The 24,518-nt window shown below is 43.2% G+C and overlaps 1 protein-coding gene across 1 annotated transcript in view; it reads right to left on the bottom strand.

Moving 5' to 3' along the window:
- The window catches only part of CPNE5 (copine 5), a 133,585-nt gene that overhangs the window by 18,744 nt on the left and 90,323 nt on the right, over nucleotides 1-24,518 (bottom strand). The window contains exons 10-13 of the mRNA XM_081194239.1: nucleotides 21,428-21,469; nucleotides 20,830-20,905; nucleotides 4,927-4,980; nucleotides 2,996-3,057 (exon numbers count right to left, since the gene is read on the bottom strand). Coding sequence (XP_081050365.1) covers nucleotides 2,996-3,057; nucleotides 4,927-4,980; nucleotides 20,830-20,905; nucleotides 21,428-21,469 — 234 coding nt within the window. The remainder of the gene's footprint in view (nucleotides 1-2,995; nucleotides 3,058-4,926; nucleotides 4,981-20,829; nucleotides 20,906-21,427; nucleotides 21,470-24,518) is intronic.

Here is a 24,518-nt window from a genome sequence, read left to right as displayed (position 1 = left end):
CCAACTAAGTTAGTTCTTGGTATGAGCTTTCGTGTGCATGCACACTTCTTCAGATACACATCTGTATCTGAAGAAGTGTGCATGCACACGAAAGCTCATACCAAGAACTAACTTAGTTGGTCTTTAAGGTGCTACTGGAAGGAATTTTTTTAATTTAATTCCTTGTTTGGGAGAGGTAATAGAGCTTCAACGGATGGGAATGCCATGCTCTGTAATTCAAGGAACGTGTGTTTGCTTGCTGATGAACAATTCTGACTCTGCTTCGTTACGGAATAAACTGTAGAAATCTCTGTGACCTTTAAGCTTTTTCTTCTTTTTTAATCAAATCTAAATCTTGTTCTTTTAGGAATTCTTCTGACAAGTTAATAAAGGCCTAACAACCTGATTGTTGTTAAGTGCTCTGAATGAACTTGTATTGATTCCGAGAGTCTGTTGCCACTCAAGAGGAGCAAATTGATCTCTGGCAGAATCTTTTGTGACTGGACAGTGTTGCTTTCTCGCACGAGGAGGATGCTGAACTAGTGTAACTCTGGGGTGGCTGGAACAGGCAAAGCCAACACAAATGCCCATATCTGAAGGCGAGCATCACGTCCAGTGCCTAATTTCTAAATAGAAACCAGTGCTTGGCTCTGCCTGGAAACCATAATCCCTAATACTCAAAATATGTGGGAACTTGTCAGGGATGGGCAAACAGAATTGTTGACAGGACAGACGGTCACCAGGAGCAGTGGTGTAGCGTGGGGGGTGCAGGGGGGGGGCCAGCCGCACCGGGCGCAACATCTGGGGGTTAGGGTTAGGGGGCGCAAATCCACGGGTTAGGGGGCGCAAATTACTTGCCTTGCCCCGGGTGCTGACAACCCACGCTAGGCCACTGACCAGGAGTCTGACAGTGCTGTAAAATTGGTTCGAGATTTTTCTTTTCTTTTCATTCTGAGAGGCCTACGTCAAGCAGCCGCTTTTGGTGTAAGATGGTAAGTAGTTTGGCTCTATCCTCTAAGATGAAATCAGAAAATAGTAGTGACCCAATCTCTGCTGATCTAATCGTCAGCCATGCCTTCTACTCTTTAGTTGCTTGTGTCTTAAAGGTCTTTTCCAGACCAGGATGCCCTTCTTATTTGCAGCAAGTTTCCAGACTACCAACATGTTTAGGTAATGGGTGGCTGACTCTGTTTTTCTTCCTCATGCATCTTCCCAAGTACAGATACCTTCCCTCCCAGCACATTGATATTGTTAACCATCTTTCATTCTTCTCCATTATGGGATTTTGGCAGCAGTTGACTTTATTTTTGATGTGCTTTGGTTTCTCTATTACAGGCCACTCTGTTTCCCCCATAGAAGGTTGTCATCCCAGGAGATTAACATATTTCTTTTGGGAGATCAGTTGAATTTTATCTGTTAGCAAAGACTCCATCAGTGGAACTTTTATATACTTCCTGGCTCTGCAGGCTGTGCACTTTCCTTTAGGTTTTTGGTCAAATCCCTAGAAGTTTCCACCTAATCTCATGAGAATATAAAATGCACCTGCTTGTAGAAGGGTTATTTACCTTTACTGGCATGAGACTAAAAGTTCACACTGCTGTTACAGAAGAAGATGTCACTGTGATGGCTCAGAGAGCCTGCTTTTTGTAGTGCTTAGAGTGTCAGTCTAGAACTGAGGAGAACTGGGTTCAAAACCTCACTGCGGTGAAGCTCGCTTGTGTTAGTTGCAATCTCTCAATTTAATTTATTTTTCATGGGAAGGAGGAGCTATAGTTCTTTATACCACTTCTATTTTGCCTTTCCACCAAGTCACTAAGGGTTGTGTACATTGTTTATCCTCCATTTTGACCTCACTACAGCCCATTGAAACAGGTTACATTGGGAGAAATTTAAACGTGGAAATAAATCAACAGCTAAAAATCTGTTTTCAGTTTGTGTACACTACGTTTGGGTATCAGCAGCAAGACTTGTGTTTTAGTCAAAAAGTGGTTTGGGGAATTCAAATATAATTTCTCTGCTTTTGAGCACCAAATAGTCCAAAGAAGTGTATTTTTTTAGTACATGAGCTTTTGTTCTTCAGAAAGAACAGACATATATTAAATTTTGTTAGGCTACAATCCTATACATTGTTACTTGGGAGTAAAGCTCCACTGAAGTTGGTAGGACTTGCTTAGTGGTAGACATGCTCAGGATTGCTCTGCTTATACAATTTGCTGGGTACTTTGATTCTAACAGAAACACTTCTGAGATAGAAATTTGAATTCACTTTAAAAATTCACAGCTCAAAATCGAGGGTCTGTGTTCTGAAAATCTGAAAAATTTATCATGACATTAAAGATCCTGAATAATACATAGTGTTCTGTCTTTGGTAGGAATAAAAGGACCTGTCAATTTCAGTTCTCTAAGCATCTCATTTTTGGTATCTAAAATTTGGTTCACCATGTTTCTGCAGCAATTTGTGTTTTTTTCATTAAAAAAACACACTCAAAAATTCATCACTAATTGTTTATGACAATTTCTTGTAATAAACACATTTTATGTGCAGTAATGGCTAACATACACATTTTTGCAAGCAGACCCCCCTAATATAATCCATTTCTGTATGTTATTTTCACTAGCGTATTGCTTTTTATGCACACTAGCTCCAAATATATAGCATTTATTATTATTTTTGTAAATATTGCTTGGCTGGAGAACTGCACCACAGCATTTGGAGAAGTGCAAATTTTAAAAGATAGCTGTGTTTCCCTTTGCCTATGGTTTCAGAAAGTGCAAATTTGATACATTCGCCTTCAAATGCAAACTGAATTGAATCTCTCCCTCATCCCCAGTCTGCTGTGTGCAAATAGTTTTACATCCTGCGGGTACAGCATCTCTAGAGTGAAACAGGACACTCAGACCTGACATTCCTCTTGAAGACACTCGGTTTTGTTCAGCGTAGAAACAGCCAGTGGCCCTCTGCTTGCACGTATCCCCTCCCAAACACCCAATGTGTGCAGAAAGAGAATCTACTCACCCTCCTTTGATATAGTCCAGAAACGTGTGCTCTGATTCTGTAGCAAATGAGAGCAATGTCACCTTGAAAGTAAAAAAATGGGGATGCTGTTATACAGGAAACAACGAAGTAGTTACAGGCAGGAGGGTGATACTGGTGAGCATGGGGCCACATCGAGAGTGCCTTGATTTTTCCAGCCCCAAACAACTCCCATTTCCAGGAGGATTCTGTAGCCTTATTTTCAAAAGTTTGAAACCAACATTCACCACCCTTTGCCATGGGAAATCAATTTCTTAAATTCAGGGGGAACAAATCCCGTTTTTATAAAGTTGCCAGATCACTTGGAGAATTGTCTCACAGCTTTGAAAGTGTGCTGATGCTGAATTGGGAAACCATAGGCTGTCTCTCCTGCCTATTTCCTGTCCCACAGTTGCAATAGTAAGCTGGGGCGTTACATACAAGGCAGAGGAAGTTGGGTGTAGAAAACTGCCTTGCACAAAGTCAGACTCTTGGTCCATCTTGCTCAGTATTATCTAGGTTGAATTGCAGGGGCTCTCCAGGGTTTTGGACAGGACTCTTTCTCGGTCTAAGCGGGAGATGCCAAAGACTAAACCTGGCAGAGTTGGCCCTGCAGTTAGGCAGAGTGAGACAGCTGCCTCAGGCAGCAGATCCCGGTAGGCTGTGAGTGGTAGAAGTGAGGTGTTGGAGGTCAGAGTTGTGTGTGGCTCGTGGTCTGATCTGTGCCCCCTAAGCTAACTTGATGCTCTCAGGTGTGGTGGAGGGTGCTTTCTTATAATCAGTGTTTAAATAAGATTTAACTATCATAGAATCATAGAGCTGGAAGGGACAGCAAGGAACATCAAGCCCAACCCCCTGCAATGCAGGAACCTTTTGCCCAACATGGGACTCGAACCCACAGCCTTGCCATTAGGAGTCTCTTGCTAATCTTGTACACAGTTTCTATACATAGAATGAGAGAGGGAAGTGTCATCTTGCTGCCTCAGGCAGCAATATCTTGGGTCAACCAAGGGCCTTCTATATTTTAAGCATGTGCTCCACAACTGAGCTACAACCCTCAACAATGGGTGGGGCTGGCCCTGCTCTTAGGCAGAGAACTGGTGTGAATAAGGTATTATTCATTACAGTGGTACCTCTGGTTGCGAACAGGATCTGTTCCAGAGGCCCGTTCACAACATGAAAAGAGCGCAACCCGCAGCGGCACATCTGCGCATGCGCGGATTGCGATTTGCCACTTCTGCGCATGCGCGTGACGTCAGTTTGCGCGTCTGCGCATATGCGAGTGGTGAAACCCGGAAGTAACCCTTTCTGGTACTTCCGGGTCGCCGCAGGATGTAACCTGAAAGAATGTAACATGAAGTGAACGTAACATGAGGTATGAGATTTCTATACCACCCTTCATCCGAGGAGCACAGGGAGGTTTACAATATAAAAACAAAAAAATATGTAACATGGTGACAAACAAAAGTGATACCCACCACAGTTTAAAAGGCCATAGACTGTTTAATTTGCCAAAGGCCTGGGAGAAGAGACATGTTTTTGCTTGGTGCCTAAAGATATGTGATATGTTCGCAACAAACATAGCCAGGACACAGGAGGCCCCACCCACAATCTATATTTAAAGAGCTATGCTACCACTTTAACAATCATTGCTTTCCCCAAATCATCCTGAGAACTGTAGTTTGCTAACAGTCGTGAGGGTTGTTCGGAGGCGCCTATTTCCCACAAAAAGCTACAATTCCCAGAGTACTTTAGCAATCAACTCCTCTTCCCAGAGAACTCTGGGAATTTGTAGCTCTGTGCAGGAACAGGGGCTTCTAAGCAACTCTCCTTAAAAAACAGCATTTCCCAGGGTTCTTCAGGGGAAGCCTAAAACTGTTCAGCTTTACATTTTTTTAGTGACATAAAGCCAAGATTAAAATAATGTTACTCACTGTTCCTGAGTTATTGTATTTCTTTTTCTTCATTTTCTTTTTGGGATTCACTACCTAAGAGAGTAAAAAAGAAAGAAAAAAGACCTGTGAAGGTAAGGTTTGAAAGACAAAGGGCTCCTTCAGATGTTTATTGAGCATTCACCCCTTGATCTCCTTGCACAAAAACCTATGTGCAGGTTTGTAGAGATGGGGGGGGGGAGAGAAATTTGATTCTGTTAGCATTTAAAGGCAAACTTACCTAATTTGCAATTTCAGAAAGGAAATGTGAACCGAAACACAGCCATCCTTTGAAATTCGCACGTCTCCAAATTTTGCAATGCACTCTCCAGCCAAGTAATGTGTACAAAAATGCACACACTGGTGTAAAATGTGCACATGAATGTATGCTATTGAAAATAACACACAAACATGTTTTGGGAAAATTGTCTTGCTAAAATGTGTATATTAGGCAAAGTCGCATACAAAAAATGTGCGTATTAGGAGAAATTCATACTAAAATGCTGATGAATTTTCATGAGGACCTTAAAAAATTCAAAAACAGATGTGGACCTGTGGAGAACTGAACTTAAGGGTGGAAAAGTGAGAAACAGAGAGGAACAGAAATTGACATTTTCTCCCATACCTAGAAATCAGACAGTGGGCTCTTCCAGACTGCAGCTATTTTCAGGTGGGATTCAATCACATACTAGCAAATCCAGTTTGTGCAATTAAGACTGATTTAGCGCTATTGGGCAACAACCCCAGTAACTGAATCCAGTAGTAGACCTTGGGGTCTCAAATTTTAGTGAGGCCCTGTGCAACACCAAAATGTGGGGCCTCTGCGCCTCTTGATCTCCATTCTAAATAATAATTGTGCCACCCCTGGCAAGACTCTGCTTCCAGTGTAGCCGAACCGGTTGCACTCCCCTAAATCTGCCATTGTTGAATCTCCCTGCAAACAAATCAGGATGAATCACAGGTCATCTAGAAATGACTTGCATCCAGTTTTCACTGGGCATTCATTCTGATTTGCTTGTGAGGTAGTTATATGACACTAAGCATTTATTCTGAGCTGCTTGCTTGCTGTTAACCATTCCTTTGTTCATTCCAAACCATTCAGCACATTTTACTGTCACTTTTCTGACTGCTATGTTGCCTTCTCCTCCTCCTCCTCCTCCTCCTCCTCCTTCCTATTCCTATTCCTATTTCTTTTCTAAGGGAATTTGTTGCATCAGAGTGACAAATGACTTTAATCTTCTTTAAGTATGCAAACCTAAATCCCTATTTGTGTGCCTCCTGGACAATAGTGACAATCTGGAGGCCCCCTCAGACAGATGTTTGCAACCCACTGGACTGTAGTGTGTTGCTGAGTAGAGAGTGGTTTGAGGAAGTAGAAGCATTCATTTATATCAATGCCATCAATGTAGACAGCACTTTGCAGAGGAGGACCTCCTTCAAGGAATGAAAAATTATCCGAGAGGAAGAAGAGGGAAGGAAGAAAAGATGCACAGATATACGTAAACGAGGGAGATGGGCAAGTGCAGCTGCATGTCCTTTGGCTTTTTGGGTTTGGTTGCACCTCCTTAGGCTTTGTTTCAGTTGGGATAAGGAGCAGGGGGTTAAGTCAAAAGCTTCGTGAAAAAAGCAGCTTTGGGGAGGGATTTGCAGGAGGATCTTCTTCATCCTTGCAACAACCATGTGGGAAAGGAAGCCGAGAGAGACATGCCGAGAGTGAGGCCAACCAGTGAGCTAAGATGTGAAACTGGGTCTCTTGGGGTCCAAAATCAGCTCTGTTCCAATGGTTTTTCTAGCAACAGTAACAATCATAGTGCAAATGCTTTCCTTTCTGGTGTTCCAGATGTAAAATATGGGCTGATTCAGCTGCAACGTTGTGAATGTACGACAGCACATTGGATCCACTCAAGTTTTATTTCTCAGGTCTGCTTTCACCCAGTCCTGCACACATCCCACAACTGCTAGGCTCCGCAGGCCTGTTTCTGTGCCATGTGCTGGCTTTACACCATGAGCAGGACCTGATAAAGCGCACCAGGTCAGTAGCTCACCAAGCCTTGCATACCACCACCACCACCATTTATTATGTGTACCCCACCCATCTGACTGGGTTGCCCCCAGTCACTGCAGCTACTGCTACAGTCTGCTGCCAGCACAGTAATCTTGACACATGTTGCTATGCTGGTGGTTTGCACCTTTGGCTGCTCTACTGATAGGGCTGCATCTATGCTGCAGTACAGAATGTGGTTTCAAGCGCATAATTCAGTGTCCTGAGCAGCTTAATCTTCATTCTTTCCCCCCCTTTTTAAAAGAAGGGTTATATTCCTTATTATGGCATTGACAATATACTTAAAAGCATAGAGGCAATGTCTGTTGAAATCTCAAGAGCCAGCAGTGCTGTTGGATAAAATTGCCAATGCGTAGGGATGGGTATAGCCATGTGCTTGTCTTCATAGAATTGTAGAGAGGGGAGGGACCCCAAGGGTCATTTAATCCAACCCCCAGCAATGCAAATTTTGCCCAAATTGAGGCTCAAACCCACAACCCTAAGCTTCACCAGCTCATGACTAAGAGAACCAGAATAATTTCTGCAAAATAGTAAACAAGGCAATTACACAAAATAGGTGAGAGGCAGGTTTATGTAGGCTGCAGAATTCAGATTTTCCTGGTAAAGGGTTTAGATTGTCATGGTAGAGAATTTTATTTTATTTTTAGCACAAGGTACACACAGCTCCCGTTTCAGTATCGCACATTGTTGTACAGTGGTACCTCGGGTTAAGTACTTAATTCGTTCCGGAGGGCCGTACTTAACCTGAAACTGTTCTTAACCTGAAGCACCACTTTAGCTAATGGGGCCTCCTGCTGCCACCGTGCCGCCGCAGCCCAATTTCTGTTCTTATCCTGAAGCAAAGTTCTTAACCTGAAACACTATTTTTGGCTTAGTGGAGTGTGTAACCTGAAGCGTATGTAACCTGAAGCATATGTAACCCAAGGTACCACTGTACTGCAACGGAGCAGCTGTCCTTATACCCCATTCTATACACCAGTCTGCTGATGCTGTGGATCACTGAGCCCTCAGAATTGTTATAGTGTAGGATGCTTTGAAGAAAGACCAAGAAGCCAAATGATCTGGATGTTTCTTTCTGTACCAGATCTGAGACATCCCCTGAGATATAATTGATGCAAATTCAAACATGAAGCAGGGAGTCGTTTAACTGTAGCGAGAAAGCATTGAAAATGCAAAGCAAACATTCTGTATATAATCATACTGTAAACAACCACAGCATGTGTACAGATTCATCTTCTATAAAAATAGAGCCCTCATGCTTCAACAATCTCATGGCCTGATGTTTCATAGGCAAAATAAAGCACTATTTCTGCATTGAGCTCAGATCCCAATAGCCAAGTTCTAAACAAGCCATTCTGCGTTATCAGAATTGGGAAGGGCCACAGTGCAATGCCCGAGCGCATGCTTTGAATGCCAAAGGTTCAGTTCCCAGAATCTCTAGGTAAGGCTGAAGGAATGGGTTTCTGTACAGTCAGTCTGAAATCCCCATTTTTCCTTCTCCAAGGGAGCATTTCTAAAATGCATTAACTTGAGCTCTTGAGCCAATGTATAAACAGAAACCCAGCTGTATAAAAAAGTGCTCAAAGCCCTCTCCTTTATCAGTCCGTGATGGCAATGGATGGCCTTGCCAGTTCCGAGTGGACCAGGGATGGCACATCTGGGTCTTATCTTACGTCCTGACCACACTGACGCACAGACCTTGTCAGATCTGACAAGAGACCTGGGAACGGCGCCAGGAGTGCTCTTAGAGTTGGTGACCTTCTTGGTCCAAGATAAGAGTATAGGAACAGGAACAACCTTTTATGGTCAAGAGCACCAGAACAGGAACATCTGCTTATTGTCATGGATGTCAACTTACGTGTATAAGCTGATGTGGTGGATTCCTGGGGAAGGGGGGAGAGGGTGCCTGGAGGATATATATACTGTATGCAATTTCTCTTGCTTTTGTGTTTGCGGTGAATCGATTCACGCAGTGCCTTCTGCTATCCGGAGAGCAGAATAAACTCTTTCTCTGAACCAAACCTCGGTGTCATTTGACTTCCTTCCTCCCGTCTGGGAGCAACGCAGACCCCACCAATTGGTAAAGTCTAATAAGGCTACAAGGCCACAGGCCTGTCCTTTGTCTGACACCCTGGAGAGTTGCATTGTCCATTGTGTAGACAATGGGTCTGACTCAGACAGTTTCCTCTCTTCCTAAATTCAAAGGTCTTGCTTTCCATCTAGGCTTGGTTCCCACAGGACCGTAGACAATAAACCATCATTGTCTCCCAACCCTATCTGCATCTCCAATAAACAGCAGCAGCATCCCTCCTTTCCATAACTTCTCTGAACTGCAACTTTCGTAGATTTTCACGGGTACAGGAATGCAGGTTTTGGTGTCTTCGGGTGTCTTCCCGTGTAAGAGTTGGGGTGTCTAGGCGACGTTTCGACGAGGTCTCACTCGTCATCTTCAGGCTGGTGCTTTCGGCTTCTTGTTACTGGAACAGAGCAGGATCTCAGTGTTTGAGTTCCTATAAATACTGTTGAGGGGGTGTGGTGTATAGCCTCCAACGTTCTGGGCAGAGAGGAAGTTTCCAGGTTAGTGTGCCTTTGAAAGTAGGACAAACGTCTGGCAGGAGCTGCTGTGCTCAGAATTTGCTTCTGTTACTTTATTTTTTAAAGAAGTGATGTACATGATAATCACAACTTAAAATTAATGTGAAAAAAGTGGAGGGGCTGGTTCTGTATCAAGCTTTTAAATTGCCATGCCTTATGTCAGTGGGAAGGGTTATAGCTCAGTGGCAGAGAATCTGTTTTGCACGTAGACAATCCTAGGCATCTCCAGAGATGGTTTATGACTGATGCCTGAGCAATACCAACGTCAAAGGTGGCTCCTTTGAGGTGCGGCTGGCCGGAACGAGGCTGATTCCTTTTCTGTTTTATTGGTGAATGGGTCAAGTATTAGAATGAGTCTGTTATATATATCAACTTGTCCTTTCATTGTTGGCATACCCTCCAGCATTTCTCCAGTAAAAATAAAGACATCCGAAGGAAAAACAGTACATTCCGGGGTCAAATCAGAAACCAGGATGGCTTCTCTAAGTCAAGGACGTCCCTGGAAAACAGGGACACTTGGAGGGCCTGTGTTGGTGAAAGGTGCGGGGGGAGAGAAGGAACACTCCCTGCATTTTGTGCTGGCTCTGCCCATTGGAACTGGTAAGGCAGAAGGCAGGGAGACAAACAGTAGGCACATAACCACAGACAGTGATACAGCCATCTAATTTTATCTCCATCCTCTCTACTGATTTCTGCAAGGGTGGCAATGAAGTTATGTAAATACTAGACCTCTAAAGCAGATTCAAAGTACATTTCCCAAATAATAATAATAATAATAATAATAATAATAATAATAATAATAATAATAATAATATATTATTATTATTATTATTTCTACCCTGTCCACTCTGGGCAGCTTTCAACAGAACCTTAAAAACAGAATAAAACTTCAAACATTAAAAACTTCCCTAAACAGGGCTGCCTTCAGATGTCTTCTAAAAATAGGATAGTTGTTTATTTGCTTGACGTCTGGTGGGAGGGCGTTCCACAGGGCAGGCACCACTACCGAGAAGGCCCTCTGCCTGGTTCCTTGTAACCTCACTTCTCGCAATGAGAGAACTGCCAGAAGGCGCTAGGAGCTGGACCTCAAAGAATTCTGAGCACTGTAGTTTGCCCCTCACAGAGTTAAAATTCCCAGCAACCCTTAACAAACTACAGCATTCTTTGAGGGAAAGAATGTGCTTCGAATGTGCTTTAAAGGTACAGTGGTGCCCCGCAAGACGAATGCCTCGCAAGATGGAAAACTCGCTAGACGAAAGAGTTTTCCGTTTTGGAGGTGCTTCGCAAAACAAATCTCCTATGGGCTTGCTTCGCAAAACGAAAATGTCTTGCGAGTTCCTGCGGGTTTTCCCCCTCCCCCCTTTTTCTAAGCCGCTAAGCCGCTTATCAGCTGATCCGATAAGCCGATAAGCCGCTAAAAGCCACTAAAAGCCGCTAATAGCGCTAATCCGTCAATGGGCTTGCTTCGCAAGACGAAAAACCGCTAGACGAAGAGAATCACAGAATGGATTCTTTTCGTCTTGCGAGGCACCACTGTACAGCATGTACACAGCCTGAAACAAAGGAGGAATCTGACAGGCAGCGTAACCCCTTGGATTGATTGAAAGTAAGAAGACAGACCTGTGGGGGAGAGATGAGAGCAGACTGAGTTTGGTGGGGCAGCACCCCATTTGCCCTCAGGAAAGAGCTGTCACTGGTTCTTCCAGTGCTTTGATAGAAGCCTTGCTCTCGCTTTGCTTTGTTCCCAATGCAGCACTTCAAATTGTGCTATTTCAGTTCCCTTTTGCCAGCATCTCAAAAGGCTCTTCTTTTCCGATCCTCATTATGATAAACGGATAGGTTCCCTTTCCCAGGCAGTAAAATGATTTTTACCTCAGTCACTGGAAAACTCTCATTTTGAAATGCAGCTAGCTCCCTTCTTATTCCCTCCACCCTGACTGTATGTGTGACTGTATTCTTATAAGATCTCAAGAATCCATCCAGAACAAAAGGCATTAATGATTTACACAGATTCTGCCTGAGCTTCTCTCCCCTCCTCATGTTCCCCCATCTTTTCCTGCTGAGGGGAAAAGAAAAGCTCTGTGAGGGGATCCAGTTGTGTCTCAGTCAGGTCAATCATTTTAGAAAACCGGCCTAGAACTGTCACAATGGATAATATTAAAGTGGAGCCGCTGAACACTTAACACATGCGGAGTGCAAAAAATGTTAGATAACGGGAGGGAGGAAACCCAGACATCGAAGCTAAGGGATGAGTGTGTGAGTGTGTCACTGGAGTGGTTTGTTTTCAGTTCCACATGGACTCTGCCATCTGCTCATGGGGCCAAATTCTCCATTTGAAGAGAGAGGTTCAGATCATCACTCTCACTGACGTCAAGTGCAACTCAGAAACAAAAAGGCTACTAAGTAAAATAAAACAAAGAACTTATTCCAAAGGTGGCACACATCAGAATTCTCTCCTTCCCCACTGGAATCGTGCTCACCTGAGTGGCAAAACTGATAGGCACTGTCACCCATCACAGAAACCAGCCCAGCATTAGAGACACACTCAGGGTAACTAGCAGGGAAGTGGAAGAGCTCTCTGCACAACAGTGTGTCAGAACATAGCAAGGGGGGGGGGCGATGTGGCCGAAAAAGTGACAGGAACATGTTTATTTGATTTATTTGCTTATTGTTATTTAGAACATCCCCTCAGCTATCCTTCCTCAATTAGTTCCCAAGCTGTTGCACAATTCAGTCTTTTAAACAACTGCCGAAACAAATCAGATCTTTATTTAGATTTGGCCTGTTGCATTGGCCTTCAGCTTATGAGCATCAATCAGCCACCCCAACCCAATGCCCTCCTGATGTTGCTGGACTACAGTTTCAATTATCCATGACCACTGGCCATGTTAACTGGGGCTGATGGGAATTGGAGTCCAAAACATATGGTGTTGGGAGAAGCCTGGTTTAACTATTACCTTGGTGGATGAAATCAAGGTCTATCTAGTCCACCATATTATTTCCATTAGTGGGTGGCAAGACGCCCCATTGAAGCTCACAAGCAGAATGTGAGGCTTGATTTAACTGCTATGGCTATAGCTACTGATACTAGACCTATTCTCTTCAAATTTACCTGATTTTTTTTAAAAGCTGCTTTTTTGATATAGAATTTCGTAAGTTAGAATCATAGAGTTGGAAGGGACCATGATGGTCATTAAGTCCAGCCCCCTGCAATGCAGCTTAGGATTCACAACAGAAGCGTGTATTACGAGCTTTGCAAATAAATCTACATGACCCAGATGAGCTTTCTCGGTGCCAAGTGTGAGTGCCTCTGATGATACAAGGGGATATCATATCATGATTATATTACAACCATGATGTAATCGTTTGTATGTCTTTTTAAAATTACAATTATTTATACCCCACTTTTCAGGATATAATCCTTTCAATTCAATTTCCTATTTTGCATAGCTGCTTTAACATACAGGTGTGTCCCAGATTTAGGACATAAAAAGTTGGAGCATATGTCATTGCAGTGTCCCACAACATTTGCTTTGGGGGTGAGAGGAGAAACAACGCAAGGGGATTTGCCTCTTGAAAATAAACATGAAATGTGTGTTGGAGAGGTGGAATGTACACACTTTAACAGAAAAAGTAAAAGAGTCCTTGGAGACGGGAAGGAAGGGGAGCATTTCTAAAGAACTAAAATGTTCTAATCCCCCAAAACTGCATGAACAGTTTGCATGCCATTATTGTGTCTCTTCTTGTAACTATATCATACACACAGTAAACAGTATTTCTGGTTATGCTTGCCAGGGCAATTTTTTAAATTTTTATTTGGCAGTCAACCACAATAAATTTCTCCTGTAATGGGAGTGAAGGGGAAAGCAGACTTGGGGCAGCCTGTTGTTCATATAAGCCCCTTATATGCCATCATCACTGTAAGTTCCACTTCAATTAAAGTGAAACCATTCCTCCAAATTTGTTTTTTTGTTTGTTTGTTTAAACTTATAACTGTAACTCTCTCTAATCACTGTAACTCTCTTTAATCACAGTCACTTGTTTATTCTGCCAGCTACACAAGGCAAATTGCAAGTGACAGCAATAACAGAAGGCACTACATAGTTTCTTAAAAAATAATAATACAGTTGGGGTATTGAGTGGTATCACCTGAATGACATTGATGTAGTATTTGAACTCCAAAACCCCTTACTTGCAGATTTGCAGCTCCAGAACAAACAGAAAATAGTAACTCTCTGATTTGGAAAGATGGGGAAATTTGGAAGATAAATGTTATTAGAGAGTAGGAAAATTAGTATTTAATATGCCAGGCAGAAATACAAGAACAAACTAATAAGCTGGAGACGTTATTTATACCAGTGCAGGACCCAAGGTGGCTCACAACACAAATTAAAAACAGATACAGCTAAAAATCAACAACCTCACACCAATCGTTTATATACTTTTTTTTAAAAAAAATACAATTAAATAAGTTACTCAACTTAAAACGATTTTAAAAGCACAAAGAGAGGAGAAGAAAAAATACAATGCCCACCAGCTAATCAACCCTACCTATAGAACAGGGTTCCAGTTACAGATAGGTAGCCGTGTTGGTCTGCCATAGTCAAAATAAAAAATTCCTTCCAGTAGCACCTTAAAGACCAACTAAGTTAGTTCTTGGTATGAGCTTTGGTGTGCATGCACACTTCTTCAGATATCTGTGTATCTTCAGATATCTGTGTACCTGAAGAAGTGTGCATGCACATGAAAGCTCATACCAAGAACTAACTTAGTTGGTATTTAAGGTGCTACTGGAAGTAATTTTTTATTATAGAACAGGGGACACTTGACACTGAATACAGGAGCATAGCTTTGGTCCATCCAGCTCACAATCTGTCTACACTGAGTGGCAGCTGCTCTCCAGGATTCAGGCAGGGAGTCTCTCCCACCAGGGACTGATCCTGGGACTTTCTGCATGCAAAGCAGATGTTCTAGCACTGAGCTATAAAACATCCACACCACATATAAGAATTGCTTTGAGCCAGAATGAGAGAATCTATCAAGCTGATCCACGCTTTTGCTTCCTAACACAAATGATAAAAGAGGTACTCCCACTCCTGCTCCTCACTATCTGGAGACAGAGGCAATAGGAACAGATAAGGTTACCTCAGGTACTTTAGATGTCAGCTGACAAAAGCGCTTAAATTATCTAGTAAATCAAAGCTAAAAGGAAAACCCATAGTGGATTCACAAGAGTTATTGCCAAGTGCCTCCAGCTGAATTGGCACTACAGATATCCAAGGGATTCTTGCAGTTGCCTTTCCCTAATAGAGATATTTGGCATGAAGATAGAGCTTGACGGAAATGAGTTTCTTTGAGGCCGAAGCTGCAATTCTATGTCCACATACCTGGAAATCAGCCCAGCTGAACTAAAAGAAACATACTTCCAAGTATACATGCACAGATTGCACAGTCAGTTGTCCACAGTGACCAAGCAGCGCGATTCACTTAAAATTGTGATAGTGCACACAGCTTCATTTGCTGGTGAAGTGCAGTCCTATGCCTGACAAACGGGGCACAGCCATTGGGGCTCAGTCCATTCCGCCCCACCCTCAGCCCTGTTCTTATTAACTGGTACAGGGATGCCAAGATACTGCACACATTGCTACCTTCCTACGCCACCGGAGTGATACCTCTGCACTATAGCAGGGGAACCAAGATTTTGTGACACAGCAGCATTAATATCTACTGCTCTTGGCACTTGAGCAGAGTCAGGTTTAGCCCCATTCCTCAGTTGCAGAGGTCTCATGATGGGGTACTTTAAATGCTCCCACATGCCCCTGAGCTTCGGCTGGGTTTTACCAGGGGTCAACTTTTTTGTGTGGCAGAACTTCTTGCCAATAGAGGTTCAGCACAAATCATCTCTGCTCGTTTTTAGATGACTGTAACAACTTAGACGGAAGGAAGATAAAGTCCCTACCAGAGAGGAATGGCAAGCTAAGCTGAAGGACTATGCTGAAATGGAAAAGCTGACTGGAAAACTCAGGAACCAAGAGGACAAAAACTTTAAAAAAGAATGGGGAAAATTTATAACATATCTAGGAGACCATTGCAAGCAGATGGAAACATCAGCAGGGTTTTAATCTCACTTGTAATGTAACAGATACCATGGATAATTTGGATTGACATAAAATATAGAGTATGGAATAATAGGCAGTTGTAAATGTTGATAAGGGACGCGGGTTGTGCTGTGGTCTAAACCCCAGAGCCTAGGGCTTCCCGATCGGAAGGTTGGCGGTTCGAATCCCCGTGACGGGGTGAGCTCCTGTTGCTCGGTCCCTGCTCCTGCCAGCCTAGCAGTTCGAAAGCATGTCAAAGTGCAAGTAGATAAATGGGTACCACTCCAGTGGGAAGGTAAACGGTGTTTCCATGCACTGCTCTGGTTCGCCAGAAGTGGCTTAGTCATGCTGGCCACATGACCTGGAAGCTGTCTGCGGACAAACACTGGCTCCCTTGGCCTATAGAGCGAGATGAGCACTGCAACCCCAGAGTCGTTCACGACTGGACTTAACTGTCAGGGGTCCTTTACCTTTACACCTTTAAATGTTGATAATAGGATCCATGGAGGGTGTGGGGGGAAGTCGCGAGATTCAATCTCTATATATGTATATGCATTTGGATTGTTATAATTTTATATTTGTAAAATCAAATAAAAACTATTTTTTTAAAAAATAGATTACTCTAACAACTGTATTTTTTTCTGACAGGCCTTTCAAACCTGAGATTTTTTTGTGATATTTTATATAAAACTGTGGTTTACACAAAGTTTAGTAATAATATCACTGGTGATGATGTTGCTGCGAGATGTAGCCTACTGGCATTCTCCCAACACAAGGTGAGATCCTGTGAGCTCTTTGCTGATCCAATAGGGCAAGGGCAGGGAACTTCAGGGCCATACACTAAATGTAGCCCTCCAGGCTTTTCTATCTGGTCCTCAGGATCCTCTCAAGGTCACAAACTTTCATGAGCCACACACCTCACCAACCCTGCTTTGCATCCTCCTCGAGTTTGTTCACCTGGCCGGAAAGTGACCTTGAATTCTGCTAATGCCCCCTGTTTACCTGGATGGAGCATGGAGTGGGGGGGGTGTAGAAATGAGCCTGCTGCCCAAAGGAAAAATTTACATTTCCTGCTCCACCCACCACTGGTAAAAGGAGAAAACCAAATTTTCAGAGGCAAGCCTTTTTGCACACAGTTATAGGCAGGGATAATTGCTCAAAAAAGAAAGGAAAAGGAAGAGAGAGAACAAAACACGATCACTATAGTATAGGTTACTTCTCTAGAAGGCTGGTGCAATAAGTTATTTACTGTACTGATGATTGATGGTGTCAAAAATAAAACAGACTCATTTTTACTGTTTGCAAGTAAAAGGGCACATTCCTAATAGTGCCGTTTAGAGTATTATTATTTTTTTTAATGGAAACATCTTTATATAAAGGATGTTATATAATAATAACAACCTGAGCAATCTATACCCAAACTTCTGTTTCCAAGCTCCATTAAATAATGTGCATTCCATAATGGAAATCTGTAACTGCAGAGGAATAAAGGAAAGCAAGAGGCTGCATACAAATGTTCAGTTAAAAATAATCTCAGCCAAAAAAAGAAGGGGGGAGGGGAGAAAGGCTTTAAAAAGATTATTTCACAAAGCATCCAGCAAAACTCAAAATCTTTGTGAAAGAGTTGGCAAGATGCTCCTCCTTTTCCTATTCTTTGCATGTGTGGCCTCTGATATAAGAGGAATGCAGGAAATAATTTCTTGAATCTTTTTTCTATTTATTTGGTATTAACTTGAAGTATTAACTATATACTTTAATCTATTGTGCTGAAGAAATTGAAGCTTATCTCCTAGTATTCAGACACGACTCTCATTTGAGAGGTTGCAATGAGCAGCATTGTAACATATTACAACTCCCCCTTTTGCCATACCCTATAGAAGTACAAGTTGCTTGCAGATTTTTTGTTTATATGATGCAAACACAAAATCAACATTGCAGAAAAATGGGGGGAGGGGAAATATTTGCCTACCAATTCCAACCCCATTGGGTCATTTTATTTAGCGAAGTAGCAGTTGTAAGTCACTTAAAAGTCCCTTAAGGGGGTGATCTCACAGTTTCTATGAGTAGCAACAATTTTCTCTGTTGAAATTCAACCTGCTACAGCAATGTAGTACCTGCTCCCTTTGTAAAAAAAAATTAGAGCTGATGTAGAAAGAAAGAAAGAAAGAAAGAAAGAAAGAAAGAAAGAAAGAAAAGGTGAATTCAGGTGTGCAAAGCTGACCTTTTCCTGTGTGTACAGTAGAGATCAACATACCTAAAAAAAATCCTTGCACAGCTATCTTTTCCCAAAACTTTACCTTCCATGGACATTAGTCAACAAATGATCACATTTAATTTGTTTAACTTGTATAATAGGCTACTAAAAACCAGTGGTGTATTAATTCTTAGTAGCCTGAGACCCAGTCATTCAGTGCATACATCTTAATCAGATTTTCTGGGCCCAGTACTGTTAAGTATAATTGCTTAACTGTACATTGAAATGGAAAATGAGTCTGAATGTGTATTGCTAAAGGGGAATGGAAAATTCCACCAAAGCTAAGAAGAGCTCTCTGGGTACCTAAAAAGGTTGATAATTAACTGTTGATGTATCTCTGCTGGCTCACTCACATGGTGTTTAACTTAAGATCACATGGGAGGGTTATTCAGTTGCAAATCCCTATTTTGGGTGTGTGAGTTGTCTTTTCTCTCAAGTCACAGAAAACAAAGGTGTGCAAATGAGTCTCTTCTGGAGAGAAAACAGCCTCCAGGCTAATGGACTCTGTGGGAGAGAAAGAGCTCTGTTCGTCAGCTCTGATTGTAAATAGTATTCAATATTTGTAAGAAGCTGAACCTGTGCTTGGACAGGTTCATGATATTATGCAACTATTTGGATACATCATTTATTACTTTAAATCAGTCTGAAAAAAGTTCTGTTAGTAAAGGTTTGAAACTATATTTTGGGTCTGGACAATATTTATTCCAAGAGGAGTCAGTTTTTATTCATCTTATTGCTTCAAGCTGTGTAATATTAATATCTGCAAAATGTACACTGTGTGTGGATTGGGTCCTCTGTCCCACTTGCAAAAGAGAGCACAAGTATTTGCAACACTTTGTGACACATGCAAGTAAGACGATGTCTGACAAACAAAATTCTAACGTGAAGCTTTTCCTGTAAATGTATTTCCACACTAGAAAAAGCTTAACTTGCTGGATTTCTGCCTGCCACACCGCTGCTAATGACACAAGAACCCTGCTCTCCCTCCAATGCCATTCCTAAACCATGCAAACAAGCGTTGCGAGTTGCAAACCAGTTATGTTACTGGTATAGGTCTTTCATCAAATGATCTTAGACTGGCAGTACAATATTCAGAGCAAGACCAGGAAAGGTATTTCGGATGGCAATGTGTGTGTAAAGATATTTAAGGTTTAGAGCAACCAGATGCCCATGCTTGGATAAATTCAATATAAAAATGGTTAAAAAAGAAAGCTTTGTATTCTAAGAGCATGTGTTGCGGTTATATATTATTTATACCTCAGAATAGCTACAGCAATGTTATCAGCACAGGTCAACCAACCCTTTTTGTTTTCTTGAGCAAAAAGCATATGAATCTCTGTCATGAATATACCCATTTTAATTTTATACCAGCAGCAACAACCCACCCCAAACTATCCCACCATCATGGGTAAGAAAGCAGCTAATCACCACTGTGCCAATCATATTTCCCTAAAAACACACATACCAGAAGGCTAGATAGTGGACTACATTGCAGTACTACTACTCTCTCACACGCTGCCCCCTGTAATCTTACTATAGCAACACTGGGCTACTTTGCAGGGATGATGTAACCCACACTTTCTCTGCCACGATACCCACTCCTTTCGCAATATAGATATGTGATTGATTTAATGCCTACAAAATAGTTTGCATGAAATTAATCCTCGGTTAGGAAGAGCAATAAGCTCTTGTCTTTGCTGCTTTCTTTTGCTTTGGGGTGGACATGCTGTTGCCCATTTGCAACTATACTCAAATTCTGGATTTCTCTATTATTTTCTTATTGCAAATTCTTATTATTATTCTCTTTACCAGAGAAGATGGGAAACAGCTTCAAAATAAGCACTTAGTCATTTTAAAATGAGCCAGGAAGTCCTTTCTCTATTGTCTGAAGAAGGAACTTCCTTGGCCCATTTTGAAGCCATTTTGGGTCTTCCCTTGCGCTTGTATGACTCCAAATTTCTACCTAGCAGTTATTACCTAATGAGTTACCTGGCCACTTTTTGGCTAAACACACTAAGGTGGGGACACAAAGCAATTGTTTCGAATGGTGTCTGCTCATTTTCTTTCATAACTTTTGTTCCAAAAGGGTTAGAGACTTTTTACAAATGAAATTTAGAATCTGGATCCCTTTCTGGTTCTGGGCCCCATGAAGATGTATGGCCTGCAGACACCTCATCAGCTCTGACCTTCATCCTTCAAACTCCATCCCAAACAGAGTTTGTCTCCTGTCTCAATGGCTATCCAGGTAGATGGACTCATTCAAAGCTATCGTTTTATTGATACAATAGTAGTAGGATGGGATGTGAGCATCTTGGTTGCCATGGCTACAGGTACTACCTTAAGATATGTCAAATACAGCCCACTATCTGTTATATGATCTCTAGGGTCAAGGAATCATTCACAATAGCATCTAAATTGGCCTTCGCCAACCTGATGCCATCCAGATGTTTTGGCATACAACTCACATCAGCCCTGCCAGCATGGCACCGGTAGGGTGAATGCTGGTCTAAACCCTTCATTAAGTGCCAAGTTCAGTAGAAAGCCTTAAGTACAATAGTATGTTGAAATTCATGAACACAGTAACACACCACCAATCTCAAGTTAACACACACAACACTGGGGGCAGAAAATTGCTACTGAGCCTGTAGCGCTAATAAAGTTAAAGGACACAATCCTTTGGGGAGTTCAACTGAGAAGGCCCAAGTGAAGTGAATGGGAGCTGCTTTTGCACAGCTTCCATTAATCTCAATGAGACTTACGTAGAACAGCAGAATGGGTTGTGCCCCAATAGGCTCTGAGTGCCTGGAAAAGGCCCCTTTTCTCAAAAAACTCTCTGGGGTCAGTGCCAAGAAGGCTTCTGCCCTGATGTTTTGGGGGCAGCTGAAGAAGTCACTCACCTCATAGACATTAAATTGGCTTTGTCCTCGTGCCAATTCACGGTAGCTGGTCGTAAACTCCCCAATGAAGTCGTGGCTGTTAAGTGGGAAAGAAATTGCTATGAACAACACTGTAGAACAAAGGTACTCCCATTCCATCACCTCCTCTACTTGATAGGCCTCTTTTTTTTTAACTGAATAATAATAATGATGCCAGCAAATAAGTGACAAGATCCCCTTCTCATCCCTTGACACCCACCTTTCATTTTCCCAATGTGAATCTTACACATGTGGCCCTAGGATAAAAAATGTTGTTGTTGTTTACATGATAGGGGCAAGAATGTACTCTGCCAGTACAATGCAGCCAACTGCATAAGCCAAATTCCTTTTTACTAAATGTGTTGATTAATGGGAGAGGGGTCATATTTTGTATAAATTGTTTTGTTTTGTTTCCTAGCGATCCTCAAAGAACCTCTAAGCATTTCACAGACCTGCAATACACAACACTGCTAAATTTCTTCTATCTAACTTTGGTTTCAGTCCAGCTCCTCCTAGCCAGAATAGATAATAATAAAAAACCCTCACCTTTTTAAACAAAGGAGTTATAAATGCCACTTACCTGCCATCTCGGTCCCAGTCATATACCTCCACCTTTATAGTTCTGGAAAAGATGATATTAATGGTCATTCCCAAAGCAAGATGCCATCCCTATTGCTATCACTTCAGATTCTTTCTCTCTGTGGAAATCGTTGGCAAGAAAAATGTCAAGCTGTACACGAGAGATAAAAGTTATCCTTCGCAGAAAACCTGGGGGAAATGAGCCCCAGTGGGATTTTGGTGATATTAAAACGGCACTGCTTTCTTTCTGTGGCAGGGAGTTTCCTGTGTGGGTCCTGCAGTAGCACTTCTGAGCCATTTGGGAATGAGGTTTCTGTACATTCATATACTATAGTTCAGGCATGTCCAACAGGTAGATCATGATCTACCGGTAGATCACAGCACGTCTGCAGTAGATCACTGGCTCCCCCCAAAGTACCTGAACAACTGTGGCTCCCCTAAAAAAAGTTCAACATTTTACCTCCTCCCTGAAAAAACTCAACAACTTTGACCCGAACCCCCCACAAAAAGGGGGTAGATCACTGCCAGTTTTTAACTCTGTGAATAGATCGCAGTCTCTTGGGAGTTGGCCACCCCTGCTATAGTTAAATGAGCATGTGTTTAAGCTGATGGGCTGTGTACACAGATACAGTATCTCCAAAGCACATCCAGAGCACATTCTTTCCTTCAAAGAATTCTGGGCACTGTAATTTGTCCCTCACAGAGTTACAACTCCTAGCAACCTTTAGAAAACAACAATGTCCAGAGGAGGGAAATGTGCTCAAAAGGTATAGTGTGTACACAGCCATGGCTTTCAATGTGTTAGGCAATTTGTTGCCAGGGAGTGAGGTGGGCAAGATGCCCTTTCTTCTAAGCCCTTTCAGAATGTGTCCTGACAGGGAAAGGAGCCAGAGACCCCCATTTTTTCCATCCCCAGTAGCCTGTCCACCCATGAAAGAGAGTGAAGAAGCTGCATCAGCCCCTGAGGTGATGCCCCTGTAGGCCCTCTTTCCCCCGCCTTCGTCACTGGCAGAGCTCAGCAACTGCATTGATGCCAATTTCTGGTGACATCTTGCAGGGTCTGGCTGAAATCTCATGGGTTTTCATGGAGAGTGACAGATCTCGTGAGATTTCGGTGAGAACTTGTGAGATCTCACCAGAAACTCGTGCCGATGCCAGTGGTGCTGTCAGTGCCAGTGGCCCGGCAGAGCAGGGTGGCACTTCCCATCTTGCCTCAAGTGGTGAAAAGGGGACACACCACCTCTGGAGCCATACTTTGATAAGTGAAAAGTTGGGATATAAAAGATTCTGATAAATAAGCAAATAAACTGGCTTTGCTTTGTCTTTGAATAATGAAGAAACGTGAGTGGATGCTGCCAGGTGAGCTCTCTAGGCTTTATTCAGTTGCACCAGGAAAGAGTTTCATCTTTGGTTAACAGATGGACCCACTGTGGCCAACTTTGCAAACCCAGCGTCTAAAGACTATTTTGCTTACAACGACACCAGCTGTTCTCATTACTCTGAAGAAGGCAGTGGAGATGCTGGTCGTAATCGTTTTCCTCCTACTGTCCCCCTTCCTATGCCAGGTCCCCAGCCACTGGGTTGTTGTCAAGAAATGCCCTTGGCTAGCCAGCTTCTTAAACTCCTGTTAGAAGAGTGACAGTGATTAATTCACCCGTGGCTCCATGCATGTTGACAGGTGACAGGTGAAGTCTCACGGGCATTAGGGAGAGCGGAGAAGTCAGATCACTCTTTCAACTCCAGTTGGAGTTCATTTGCAGAGAATGTGCCACGTCCCCCAGTGACTTTTGCAATTGCTGCCTAAATATTTTCACTCCCTCTTGAAGCTTGCTAGTCTGCAAGCCGAATGGCTGCACTAGCCAGCAAGTTATAGAAAAGGAATGAGTGGTAAAATATACAGCAAAGCCAGTCTTTCATCAACGAATAAATAAGCATTCCTAAAAGGCCATGAAAAGGGGTAGACAGCAAATAACTATAAACATACTCATGAAGATGAAAGAATGTCGGATTCCTGTTGTGTGGGGACTAATGGATAGCCAATGAATGTGAGTTCTATGAATCCTTATGTTGGCTAAGAGACTGCAAGGTTGGGAGGACACACCCGCCATCTTTCACCCAGTGGTTTGAAGACCTCACTCCCTTTTCTGTGTTTGATCATACAGTGGTACCTCCGGTTATGAACTTAATTCATTCCGGAGGTCCATTCTTAACCCGAAACCGTTCATAACCTGAGGCACGCTTTTGCTAATGGGGCTTCCTGCTGCTGCTGTGCCACGGGTGTGCAACCTCCGCTCGCATCCTGGGGCAAAGTTTGTTGGGAAACGCCCTGGGGCTGCCCCTGCAGCCCTGAACTCCAAGCGTCGTCCGGTATGCACAGCTCTGGAAAAGGCATTTCTCTTCTTCTCCAGTGCGCTTCAGCAGTGGCGTAGCGTGGGTTGTCAGCACCCGGGGCAAGGCAAGTAATTTGCGCCCCCTAACCCATGGATTTGCGCCCCCTAACCCGTGGATTTGCGCCCCCTAACCCTAACCCCCAGATGTTGCGCCAGGTGCGGCCGACCCCCCCTGCACCCCCCACGCTACGCCACTGCTCCCATCCTCTCATAGCTGGAGGTGCCGGCGACTCAACCTGGGGGCCTTTTGCAAGGAAAGCAGCGCTCTCCCATGCAGCCACGAACTGTAGTAGACCGGCTCTTTTGAGAAGCAAGGCGGCCTCGGCTGAGGGACATGGCTGGTCTCTGCAGGGGAAGGAAAGGAAGAGACCGCAGGGTCTTTTTCTTCCAGGCATCCGTCCAAGAAGGAGCGCCTGCCTCTGGTTTAAACATCGCTCACCAGAAGAGTTGCAGATCCAGCCGGGGCCGCGCGCGCTTTCCTGAGCGGGAAAGCAAATGCGGGGGAAAGTCTCCTGAGAGGCGCCCTCCCTGCTCTCAGAATGGCGGGATGATGAGAGGCGCCCTCTAAGGGACAAGAGACCCGGGAAATCCACCTCCCACTGAACTGAGCTGGGGTGGGGGGGGGACTTAATTGGAAAGAGGATCGCAGCTTCCTCGAAGGGAGCCTTTGACCTTGAAGCTTGCTGCTGGCAGGGTGGCTTT

The sequence above is a fragment of the Podarcis bocagei genome (genome assembly GCF_964188305.1).
Source record: "Podarcis bocagei genome assembly, chromosome: 5".
NCBI classification, from domain to species: Eukaryota; Metazoa; Chordata; class Lepidosauria; order Squamata; family Lacertidae; genus Podarcis; species Podarcis bocagei.
This window is presented reverse-complemented; position numbering and strand designations above follow the sequence as displayed.